At 52.2% G+C, this 12,422-nt stretch overlaps 1 protein-coding gene across 3 annotated transcripts in view; it reads left to right on the top strand.

The window, feature by feature from the left end:
• Positions 1–1,283: 1,283 nt before the first annotated feature.
• The window catches only part of GOLGB1 (golgin B1), a 40,403-nt gene continuing 29,264 nt past the window's right edge, over positions 1,284–12,422 (top strand). For 2 of the 3 annotated variants that reach the window (XM_042887791.1, XM_042887789.1), the window contains exons 1-6: positions 1,284–1,348; positions 4,541–4,684; positions 5,856–5,958; positions 7,731–7,883; positions 8,597–8,749; positions 10,196–10,354. In XM_042887791.1, coding sequence (XP_042743725.1) covers positions 5,863–5,958; positions 7,731–7,883; positions 8,597–8,749; positions 10,196–10,354 — 561 coding nt within the window. In that variant the 5' untranslated portion in view covers positions 1,284–1,348; positions 4,541–4,684; positions 5,856–5,862. Of the gene's footprint in view, positions 1,349–4,540; positions 4,685–5,855; positions 5,959–6,510; positions 6,542–7,730; positions 7,884–8,596; positions 8,750–10,195; positions 10,355–12,422 lie in introns of those variants that run through there. The other variant, XM_042887790.1, reaches the window with a different exon arrangement.

Below are 12,422 nucleotides of genomic sequence, written 5' to 3'. Positions count from 1 at the left end.
CCATCCCATCCCATCCCATCCCATCCCATCCCATCCCATCCCATCCCATCCCATCCCATCTATTTCCTATTCTATCCCTTCCCTTCCCTTCCCTTTCCCATCCCACCCCACTTTCTAATCCCCCTTTCAGATGAGGGGCTCTGCTTTCTGTGCACGTCTCACATGGAGCTGTGTCTGTGTGTCAGCATGCAGTCCTGTGCTCACCAGCAAATAGCAGTGTGGGGCAGCCACCAAACTCATGGATTGATTTGGGAACCAGGTGTGTGACTGCATGGAGCACGGGGCTGTATGGGGCTGCATAGGGATGTACGGGGTGCACAGGGCTGTACAGAATATGGGATACAGAGCTACTATGGGAATGTGTGCAGTAGGGGCTGTATGAGATATGGGGCTGCATGGGACTGTATTGGGTATGGGGTTTATGGGAGTAAAGAGCTGCATGAGGACGTAGGGCTGTATGGAACCATAGTGTTGTATGGGACCATGGAAGTGTATGGTGGTACAGGGCTGTATGTCACATATGGCTCTGTGGGGGTTATAGGGCCATATGGGGGGGTATAGAGCTGTCTGAGGCCAGTGAGCTGTATGGCGTACAGGGCTATATGGGAGCAAGGAGCTGGATCATGAGGTTGTATGGGGACACAGGGCTGAGTGGGGCCAAGAAGCTGTATGGGAGCATAGGGATGTATGGGGGCCATAGGACTGTATGGGGCCATGGGGCTGTATGCGGGCAGGGGGCTGTATGGGGCTGTATGAAGCTATATGGAGCTGTATGGAGCTATATGGAGCTGTATGGGGCTGTATGGGGCAATATGGAGCTGTATGGGGCAATATGGAGCTGTATGGAGCTGTATGGCCTCATGCACTTATGGCACCACGTAACAGTTTCAGCAGAGTCAACTCCCATTCACGTCATCCAGGGCGCATTAACGGAACGTAATGAGGATGAAAGTGAAATAAATTAGCCGTAGGCAGCTGGTAATTAGAGAAATTGCTCTCTCCCAGCTAATTAAAACGAAACAAAGCCGGAAGCGGTCACGGGGAGGTCGGGAGCCGGATGCGGGGGGCGTGGCCACGAAGGGGGCGTGGCTGTACGAACAAGGTAAGGCCCCGCCCCCCGTCTCGGCTAACCATTCGCTTCCTTGTTATGGGGCGGGGCTTCGAGGCCCGGCTCGGGATTGGCGGCTTACTGCCACGTGTCCGCGAACAGCAGCGGTCGGTCTCCTCAGCTCCGCAGCTGATTGGCTGTGCTGCTTCGGGGGGCGGGGCTAGAGGCCGGAAGTGGCGGCGGCGCGTTCCGGTGCTGAGGTGGCTGGTTGTGGTGGCGCGCAGTGCAGCGCTGAGGCAGGTCGGTGTTTTGTGCCCGTTCTTTGGCGCTTCGCCACGGGGTGCGTTCGGCCCGCCGAGTCGGGGGGGGAAGCGAGGCGGCCTTGCGGGGCGGTGGAGAGCGGCGGTCGGGCCTCGAGGCGCTGCTGCGGGTCGCGTCTGACGGAGATCGTGAGCTATGGGGCGGCAGCAGCGCCTGTTTGCCTCCGGGAGAAGGAAAAAAAGCAAAGAATTGAAGTTAGCGTGTGTGTAGCGTGTGTGTAATGCAGTCGCAATGGAGCGAGTGAGGGGAAAGGTAACGCCGAGTTCTTCATCTGTAGCTGATACACAGAAATGGGGATGGATGAGATGGGGGTGGGTGACTTTGTCACTTGTGTGCAGGCAGTGCAAATCTGTCGTGAGGTCGTTATGAGCCCTGAGGGGCTGCGGATCCCCACTGCAATCATAGAGCCATAGGATGGCCTGGGTTGCAAAGGCCCACAGTGCTCACCTGGTTCCAACCCCTGCTGTGTGCAGGTCGCCAACCAGCAGCCCAGGCTGCCCAGAGCCACATCCAGCCTGGCCTCCAATGCCTGCAGGGATGGGGCATCCACAGCCTCCTTGGGCAACCTGCGCCAGTGCCTCACCGCCCTCTGCATGAAAAACTTCCTCCTCAGATCCAACCCAAACCTCCCCTGTCTCAGCTTAAATCCATTCCTTCTTGATCCTTATGGGCCCATAGGAGTGGTAGAACCCCTCTGTGATCACTGTGGGCCCAGAGGAACTGTGGCTGCTCGCTGCCAGCTGTGCTGTTTGCACACTGGGTGAGGCAGTGGGGTGTGCACTGAGCTGCGTGCATCCTGTGTTTGCCGACTGCTGCTTATGAGGGAGTTGGTCCATCCTGTGTGATTCCTTCCTGCCACGTGCTCAGCCTTAGCACAGTGTTTGGTATTTCCCAATTTTCCTCAAGAATTGGTTTCTCGAGGCTCGGGTGGAGGTTCTGTTCTCTGAGGGAAGAGGAGCTGCGTCTCTGGGAGTGGGGTTAACCCCCACTGGTGGCTGTTTGCCAGCAGCACTCCTCAGGGCTCAGGATTGGGGCAATTTTAATAGCTTTATCAGTGATCTGCATGAGGTGGTCAAGTGCCTCCTCAGGTTTGCAGATGGTGCCAACTTAGGCATGAACATTGATCAGCCTGAGGTTAGGAGTCGCAGAATCGTAGAACCCTTAGAGTTGGAGAGGACCTTGAAAGACCATCAAGTCCAATTCCCCTGCAACGCACAGAGACATTACAGATCCATCAGGTTGCCCAGGACCTGTTCCAGCCCGGCCTTGACAGTCTGGAGGAGTGGGGCTTCAACCACATCTCTGGGCAACCCGTTCCAGTGCCTCACCACCCTGACTGTGAAAGACTTTTTCCTTATATCCAAGCTAAATCTACACTCTTTAAGCTTGAATTCATTTCCCCTTGTCCTGTCACTACAGACTCTGTTCAAGACTCTGTCCCCTCTTTCCTGTAGCTCCCCTTTGGGTACCTGAAGGAAAATCTGCAGGTTGATCTGGATAGGATGGATCAATGCTGTTCAGCAAGGCCAATTGCAGTGTCCTGTGCCTGGGTCATAGCAACCTCATGCAGCAGTGTTGGCCTGGGGAAAAGTGCCTGGAGAAGGAGCTGGGGGTACTGGTTGGCAGCTGAACACGGGGCAGCATTGTGCCTGGGTGGCCAAGAAGGCCGGTGACATCCTGGCTCATAGCAGCAGCAGAGCAGGAGGTGCCCATCCCTCTGCATGGCGCTGCTGGGGCCACAGCTCAGCGCTGTGTTCTGTCTGGGGCCTGTCTCTCTACAAGGAAGTGAGTTGGAGGAATGTGTTCAAAAAATGAGGCTGGTGAAGGGACTGGAGAAGACGACCTCTGAGCAGCAGCTGAGGGAATCCAGGTGGTCCCATGTGGGGAAGTGGAAGCTGAGGGGAGAGCTCGTCACTGTGCAACTGCCTGGCAGGGTGCTGCAGTGAGGAGGGGCCATCTCTGTTTTCAGGTGATGAGGAACAGGATGCAAGAAAATGGCCTCAAGTTGTGCCAGGAAAGGTTTAAATTGGTCATTAGGAAGAGTGAGTGCCTCCATGGGCAGGGTGGTGAGGTGCTGAGATGGGCTGTGCCAGGCAGCAGTGCTGTCACCAGCCCTGCAGGCATGGAAGAGATGGTGGATGTGGCACTGAGGGATGTGGCTTAGTGGTGGGGTCTGATAGTGTCAGCTAGTGGTTGGACTCAGTCTTAGAGGTCTTTTCCAACCTGAATGGCTCCATGATGCTAACTAAGCAAATAGGAAATGCAAGCACTGGGCTGTTTCTGCCCCAAGTCAGTGAGACCAATGTGTGTGCTGACCTGGCTTTGGGACAGTAATTCTGCTATTCCTGTGTTCAGCCTCTGGGGTGGTGCAAAGATGATGGAGCCGAGCTGCAGTGATGCCCATGGATGGGATGAGGCAGTGGACGCAAACTGGAATGCAGGAAATCACCTCTGAACACCACGAAGTGCTCATCTGCTGTGTGGTGATGGAGCCTCAGCACAACCCAGGGCAGCTGTGGAGCTCCCCTCCTTGGGAAGCTGTCTGGAACTGGCCTGGAGTAGAGGTTGTGCACGTTTGTGACACTGAGAAGCTGTGGCCTTGTGTTGAGTGGGAAGAGCAGATTCACCCTCAAACATTGCTGGTGGTCACAGAGGCGTTTTTACTTTCCATGCCTTTAAATGAGTCTATTCTGTTGCCAGCTTGGCAAACAGCTAATGGTGAAAGAAGAAATTTCCCTGTAAGCCTGCGTTGCTTTGGAGCTCCACGATGGGTGCAGGCCAGCTGGGATGCATGTGAGGTACTGGCACTGCGTTTGCTGGCTGTTACACTGATACAGAACATGAGCACTCCTAGCTTCATTGCAGTGTCCTTCACCAGAAGTGTCACCTCCAGAACTGTTTACAGGAGTCCAAGACCTGCCTGCTTGCTTCACTGCTTCCCAGGCGTTCTGTTCTGCAGGCTGCAGGGACAGAGTTTGAAAGCATTGGAAATCAGAGTGTGCGTTTGCAAGGACAGGAGAAATCATATTTTCCAAACAAGGAAGACTTTTCACTTTCAATGCTTACCACAGATGAGTGACTGTGATAGACCCAGAGCGTGTTGTGTAGAAAGGAGAGAGGTTTTATCTCCTTACTGTCAAATAAATTGTTTTTCTTCTCTTCTGCCTTCAGGGACCCTTTGTTGCTGTGACCTGCCAGGACCCACGAGATAAACAGGAATGGTGTGAAGGAGCTGTGTGTGAGCAGCAGCACTGCCCTGCAAACCTCCCCCCTGCTGAACAAGCAGACCTATAAGCTCCCCAGTCCATGAAGGAGGTTGGTGTTCACGTGGCCTTTTTGCTTCCCGATAGAGAAATGCATGTTAGCACACCCAGCTTAAAGTCAGGTGGTTGGGAGCTGTGGCTGCCACGCTGAAGTGATGTGTGATTCTCACCCTTGTTGGTGTCTCCATGCTCTAAGTGGCAATGGGAGAGGAGGGGTTTGTTTGCAGAGATAAAGGAGGTTGAGAATGAGCATATAGCCAGCTTGAGAAGTCTCCTGCTGGCTAAACGGAGGAGACTTCAGAACTTGATGTAAGCTTGAGTTTCTATCTAATGATACTTGCATGTTCTGTTGCAGTCAGGCTAGAGCAAGGAGAACTGACAACAAACTAAAAACTCTTCCTGCCTCCTCCCTCCAAGCAGTGTGGGAGAATGGCAGACATGTTCAGTTTGTAATGCTTCACCTCTGCTCTCCTCCCTCGCCCTGCTTGAGGTCCCTCCTATGGGATGCCATCCTTCCCAAACCGATCCTGCACAGGCTTCCCACAGGGATGGATTGCTCCAGTGTGAGGTCCCTCGGGCTGCAGCTCCTGCCCAATGATGTGCTCCAGCATAGACTTACCTCCACGGGCTGCACTCAGACCTGGGGCCAACTTCTGCAGGGCCTTTCCGTGGGCTGCAGCCTCCTTAGGCCACATTTGCCTGCTCTGCAGTGGGCTCCTCTCCGTAAGCTGCAGGGAACTTCTATTCCATGCCTGGAGCACCTCTTGCCCTCCTCCTGCACCCACCTTGGTGTTCTCTGAACGTTCTCTCTCTGAGTGGCGCAGCATTTCTTCCCCTTCCTTCAATCTGCTCTCCTGGAGGTGCACTCAGCATCCGGAGCTGCCTGTGCTATGAAGCAGCTCCTGCACTCCTCTGGCAGAGGCCACCCCTGCTGCCCAAACCTTGTCACACAAACCCAATGCAATTCCTGAGGTTTTTCTGTTCTTTTGTGGTTTAATCCTGGCTGGCAGCTCAGCACCATGCAGCTGCTTGCTCTCCCTTCCTAGGTGGGATGGGGCAGAGGATTGGAAAGGTAAAAGTGCAAGAACTCAGTGAGCTGAGGTAAAGCACTGTGTTCTCTTGGCAGAGCAGTTGCATTCTCTGTAAGCCTGACCAGTGTGGAGGGATGCCTTTTTTTTCCCCTAGCAGTTTTGGCTGTATCCTGACTCTTTGCTTTGTTTCAGGCTGAAGATGCTGAGCCGTTTGTCAGGTTTGGCAAATACTGTTCTACAAGAGCTGTCTGGTGATGGTGGAGATGCAGTTATTGAGTCTGAGTCCTCTGACACTGTAAGTAAGCTGTAGTGAAAATGTTTTCTGAAAGAGTGGTCAGGCACTGGAGTGGCTGCACAGGGAGGTGGTGGAGTCACAGAATCACAGAATTGTAGGGGTTGGAAGGGAGCTCCAGAGCTCATGGAGTCCAACCCCCTGCCAACGCAGTTCCTACAGCAGGTCGCACAGGTCGGCATCCAGGCAGGTCTTGAACATCTCCAGAGCAGGAGACACCACCACCTCCCTGGGCAGCCTGTTCCAGTGCTCCTCACCTCACTGCACAGCCATTCCTTCGCACATTGGTGCAGAACTTCCTATGCTGCAGTTTCCGGCCGTTTCCCCTCATCCTGTCTCCACTCACCACTGAAAAGAGCCCGGCCTCGCCATTCTGCCCCCCACACCTCAGATATTTACAGACCTGGATCAGGTCCCCTCTCAGCCTTCTTTTCTCCAGGCTGAACAGACCCAGCTCACTCAGCCTTTCTCCATAGCAGAGATGCTCCAGGCCCCTCACCATCTTGGTGGCCCTCCGCTGGACTCTTCCCAAGAGATCCCTGTCTGTTTTGTGCTGGGGAGCCCAGAACTGGACGCAGTGCTCCAGGTGAGGCCTCAGCAGGGCAGAGCAGAGGGGGAGGATCAACTCCCTCGACCTGCTGGCCACGCTCTGTGCAATGCACCCCAGGATGCCATTGGCCCTCTTGGCCACAAGGGCACACTGCTGGCTCATGGCAACCTGTCGTCCACCAGGACACCCAGGTCCCTCTGTGCAGAGCTCCTCTCCAGCAGCTCATCCCCCAACCTGTACTGGTGCATGCAATTATTCCTCCCCAGATGCAAGACTCCACACTTGCTTCTGTTAAACCTCATCCTACCCTGGAGGCGTTCAAGGGACATCTGGATTTTGTGTTGAGGGATGTGGTTTAGTGAGAGCTATTGGGGATGGGTGGATGGTTGGACTGGGTGATCTTGAAGGTCTTTTCCAACCTTGGTGATTCTGTGAGAAGACTTCCAGGCATCACATAGAATTGGTTTGGGGAGTGTAAACCATCTGGCTGCAGTGAGAACTATTTCCTCCTTCACTGCTGAGTGCTGAAGGAGCTACTGAGCCAACGTTCCACTCTGCTTCTGAATTCCCATCATCTTAAGTCAGTGCTTATGTGGGGCAAACCAAAATCTACGTAAGTTTCTAAATCTCAAAGTGATGCTAGAAAAAGTATTAGAATGAGAATGAAGAAAGACTTCCAAGTTTTAATGGTTCTGTAAGCAGGAAGAGGAGCTGTGCACAGTTGGGTGCCAGGAGAAGACTTTGATCTGCAGGCTGCCTTTTAGCACCTCGGGCAGTGCAGACTACATGAGTGGTGGCATCTCCTGAGAGCCACTCACTTCAGCTTTCCTGTGTTCATTGAAGATGCATGCATTCTTTGTTGTTGTTCTTTCTTCCCCCCCCTTATGCACAGAATCATAGAATGGCCTAGGTTGAAAAGGACCACAATGATCATCAGTTCCAACCCCCTGCTATGTGGAGGGGCCACCAGCCATCAGACCAGGCTGCCCAGAGCCACATCCAGCCTGGCCTTGAATGCCTCCAGGAACGGGGCATCCCCAACATCTTTTTCTCAATGATCTTTTCCCACTATTTCACATAATCATGTATAGTTCTGTAGGCTGCATGCAATGTTTGCAAGGAACAAGAAGGCAGCGTTTAGGAGCGGACCTGAAGGTGACATCAGGATGTGTGCTGTGGTCTGTTTGGACTTTGCTCCTCCAGAGCATTCATCTCACTGTTTCAGGTAGAGCCTTCAGAGCTGGGAGGAGGAGGCATGGAGGAGGCACCAGAGGACCTGTTGGAACGGTTAGCACAGACTGAGAAGCTGGTTGTCCAGCTGAAGGATTTGATCCGAGAGAAGGATGCCCTGCTCCAGCAAAAGGAAGCTGTGCTCAAGGTATCATCTCTTTAACCAAGGACCTAACAGCAGGTGTGAAATGCTGTGTCAGCTTTCTGTGCAGGCTGCTTTGTGTTTTCTTCTGCCACTGAGATGCCTGCACTGCTGAAGGTGCCGGGTTTGGGATTCCAAAGAGTGGGCCTCAACCAAAGAGATGTGGGATTGCTTCTGTGCCCTTTGTTTAGGTGTAGCTGCCTCTGAAGTGAAGACGTGGCGTCCAGATGCCATTTTCATTTGGAGTTGTCATTGCTCTGACAAGTGCTGATATCTTTTATGTCAGTGTTTTTTTTCCCCTCCAGTTCAGAGCATTTGGGATCTACCAGGCTGTGCTGCAGCCTCCCAGCAGTCCAGTGGTTTGTGGCATTTAAACAAATTTATGTATTGCTTATCCTGAGGCACTGCAGGAGAGGAAGTCCTGAGGGACTGCATACTGTAGAGGGAGTCAAATTTAACTTGTTCTGACTGCTAGGAAATGTCCCTTGAGTGTCCATCCCCCGGAGAGAAACTGGCAGAGCAGAAGCATGCAACTGTTCTGCTGTTTAAAGCGCTTTGGAGCAAGTTTGTTTTCTGAATGCTTTAATTAGCATTGGTAGTGAGAGGGGTTTGGGCAAAGAGGCAGACTGACAAAACTGCAGCTTTTATGAGTGGTGCTTGCAGGATGGTGGGCAGCACTGGGATTTTAAGCACAGCCCATTTGTGTTCTTCTCTTCCAGGAGGAACGCGAGGCTGCTGATGCAAAGCTGATGAAGCTGAAACTTCAGGCCAAAGCCAAGCTGGCATCTCTGAACAAACGCATCGAGGAGCTGACAGAGAAGGGCCCTCTGCTGCCTGCACAGGCCGTGCCAGGGGAGCAAATGTGTGCTAAGGTTGGGAGAATTAAAAGATGTTGCTTCTGCAGATCGTCTGGGGTTGCCCTGTGTCTTAGGTCTCGCCCTTCTGTTGTTAGCAGGACATCCACAGTCCCAGCAAGGATGTCTGCTGCAGGAAGCTGATCTGTCCAGCTTCTCTGTGCTACAGACCTCCTTGGGGTGCACAGCTTGATCTCCCCAAGGGTACGGGTCAGTTTCATGCTGTGTATCTTCAGTACTCTCTTATGGGTAAAGTTCTTGCAGAAATCACATCTGTGTGTGAGCTGTTTCCAAAGGTTACCTGTTCTGATAGCACAGCAAAAGAGAGGGGAGGTAGGCTGGAATACAAGACAGAAGGAGTAGTTGGAAGGCAGTAACTTAAATGCAAGATGGTATTTCTAAGCCATGTATCTTCCTGTGCCTCTGCAATGTTTCGTGGTAAACTGGAACCGTTTGTGTGAACCTGGGTAAGAGGAGGGGCAGGAATGTCCCATGCCAGGATGTTAAAGAAGCTGCTGACTGCTGGTGAGGAGCTACCACAGGCACTGCTGAATTTGTGAGAACTTTGGGAACTGTTCTGCTGACCACATCATCTTTTTAGAAGAACTTTGTGCGAGTTGGCAAGAGGAGGGAGATGGAAGCCCAGAGAGGTCACTGCACACTGGGGTGATCTTCACTAAACCAAAGAGGGTAAAAGGTGATTAGAAACACTGGGGAGAGGAAAAAATAAGTTAGGAATTGTAGGGAAAGTCAAAAGGTGAGTGTGAGTGACATTAAGATGTGAGCTCTGAGGTGAGGGGTGGCCACTAATTGAAAAGCACCTGAAAGGCAATCCTGAAAAGTCGTTGGTCAAAGGTTCATGGGCTCACAAGAAGCAAGCCCTGTTTCACAGACTGCATCTTCTGTTAAGATGAGATCCCCACCAGCTGACCAAGGGCTGGTGTCTGTTTTTTGGATTCCAGTATAACTTTGAGGCTGTTTCTCACAGTATCCTTCTGGACAAAGCATCCAGCATATGGTAGCCAAAACCACAGTGCAATGGGTGAGCAGTTGGCTGACAGTTGGGCTTCCATCAGGCTGCAGGGGTTCTGCAGGGCTCTGTTTTAGGGCCACATCTCTTTGATGGTTTTGTCGATGACTTAAATGTCTTGAAAGTATGCTAAGTAAGTTTGTGACAGCACTGAGCCAAGCTTAGAAGAAACGTAATTTCCTCTTAGAGCTGTGCCAGGAAGGAGGGCACCGAGAGGGTGGCACAGATGTTGAAGTGAGAGGGCTTTACTGGCAAAGGAATGAAGTGAAAAAGAAAACAAGTAAAGAGTTTTTATTTTTTTAAAGTAGTAAAAAATAAGCACGTGGTTTGAAGTCCAGTGCAGTGGTGTTTGGTGTTTTGTTTTTTCCAAAATTGACAGTAATACCAATAGTTTTCTTGCTTATGTTTCTTTTTTTCCTGATTCTTTCTTGCAGTGTCAGAATAACCAAAATGCAAGAGAAGAGCAAAGGGATGAAGCTGAAGGTCTGGAAGAGCAGCTCAGGGAGCAGGAAGAGACTGTAAGGGGTCTGAAGGAGCAGCTGGCTTTAGCTGAGATGAACCTGAAAGACACTGAAATCAAATATGCATCACAGGTACGTGGGGAAAAACAAAGCTTTTTTTCTCTGACTGTGTTTCTCACCCCACCACTTACACTGATGTAATTCACAAGGGAGACCTATTCCTGGTGACATGCTGCTGCTGGTGGGGATGTGCCCAAATCCAGCCATCTTGGCAGAAACCTGGGCTCCAGGACCCAAGGTCCATCCTGAGAGCACTGCTCCTGGCAGCTGTGTGTGTGTTCAGGGCGTGCATCTGTGTGTGCAGACAGCCATACAGTGCAGCACTGGTATGAGAGCACACAAAGGACGTTTTTCTCTCTGTTAGCACAGATGAAAGAATGGTGAGAATATGCACAGTAGCAGGTCGTGGGTCCTCCCAGCATCTGTGCTCAGTCTGCTCAGTAATCAGCTCTTGAACCCCAGTTTTTCCACTTCCTGACATGTGAATGTGCAAAACCATGGGGCCTATGGTTCTGTTCCACCTGTAGGCACAGACCTGCTGGTCTTGAAGACGTGCACAGAGCTGACTGGGATTCCCCTGGTCCCTCTGACAGCCAGCCCCCTGTGCTGCTCTCCTTGGAGAGGTGTGGATACACGCAGACACTCATAATACACAGCTGCACACCCTTCTCTCTGCTAACTGGCTCCCTGCTGTCTTCCCCTCAGAGATGTGAAAATACAGAGAAGCAGGTCTTGCTTTTAGAGCCCCTCGAGGTGCTGTGGTCCCTCTGGTATAGCTGGAGCTCCCTTGGCCATCCAACAGCCAAGTCTGCTTGTGATTTTGAATTTGGGTGCTATTCCCCATCTTTCCCTTTTGAGGGAGGGCATCTGCACTGAGACCTCACCTGGAGCATGGAGCCCAGATGGGGAGTCCTGAGCACAGGAGAGACACAGATCTGTTTGAGCGTGTCCAGAGGAGGGCCACAGAAATGAGCCGAGGGATGGAGCACCTCTCCTATGAGGACAGGCTGAGAGCTGGGGCTGTGCAGCATGGAGAGGAGAAGGCTGTGAGGGGACCTGAGAGTGGCCTGTCAGTGTCTGCAGGGGAGCTGCAGGAAGGGGACAGACAGTTGAACAGAGTCTGTGGTGACAGAAAAAGGGGAAATGGCTTCAAGCTCAAGGAGGAGAGATGAGATTTAGGTGGAATATAAGGAAAAAGTCCTGCACAGTGAGGGTGGTGATGTGCTGGCATGGATTGCCCAGAGATCTGGTGGGTGCTCTGTCCCTGGAGAGACCTCCCTTTCAAGGCCAGTCTGGACCAGGCCCTAGGCAGCCTGATGGAGCTGTGGTGTCCCTGTGCATTGCAGGGCAGTTGGAAGGGACCTTTAAAGGCCATGAAGTCCAACTCTTAAGGATTCTGTGCTTACTGTGTCACCTGGCTTGGAGTTAGCTGGAGGTGATGTTAGCTGGAGGTGATGCATTCAGCTGCATGGCTTCAGTTGCCATCACCACAGGCTCATGAGCCCTTTGGCCCCCAGCCTGACTCTGATGAGAGGCTCTCAGATGCATTTCCCCTTGGAGGACAGGTGTTTCCCACAGAAAAGAAAAAGAATTAGAAATACAATTCAGTAAGAGAGAGTGCTGATCAGATGCAGGGTATGGCCGGATCCACCAGGGTATGGCCAGACAGACGTGTCCACCAGCTGCTGTTACACACAGCTTGCTTTTTTAATACCGTTGCCACCTATTTTGTGCTTGCTCCTTCCCAAACATCCTAGATCCATGCGCTTCCATGCTTTTAGTTCTTCCTTCAAACACCCCACAGTCAGTCTGTGCAATCCCAGAACACTCTTTGGCTGCTTCCCACCCTATTATCCCTCGGTTGTCTCCACCACTTCATGCAAAAGGTGCTCAGCAGTGGAGTTCTTTTACTGAGTTTCCCTCTTGGCTAATGAGAGAGGTGGCTCTCTGAGCACGGGGTGAGGAAGCAGCCCCTGGATGGGGCTGGGCAGGGAAGCCCTTGCTCTGAGTTGGGATTTGGGCTCCTGCCTCCTGTTGTGCTTTAGTGGATGGGTTATGGTGTTTTATCACTGTTCTGGGATGAATTTTGGAGCTTCTCCCATCCCCATCATTGCCTCTCTCTGCTTTGCTGGGGATGAGC

The sequence above is a fragment of the Lagopus leucura genome, unplaced genomic scaffold (assembly GCF_019238085.1).
Source record: "Lagopus leucura isolate 7727_CA_CO unplaced genomic scaffold, USGS_WTPT01 Super-Scaffold_100122, whole genome shotgun sequence".
NCBI lineage: Eukaryota > Metazoa > Chordata > Aves > Galliformes > Phasianidae > Lagopus > Lagopus leucura.
Note: the sequence above shows the minus strand (reverse complement) of the source record. Positions and strands in the feature narration are given on the sequence as shown.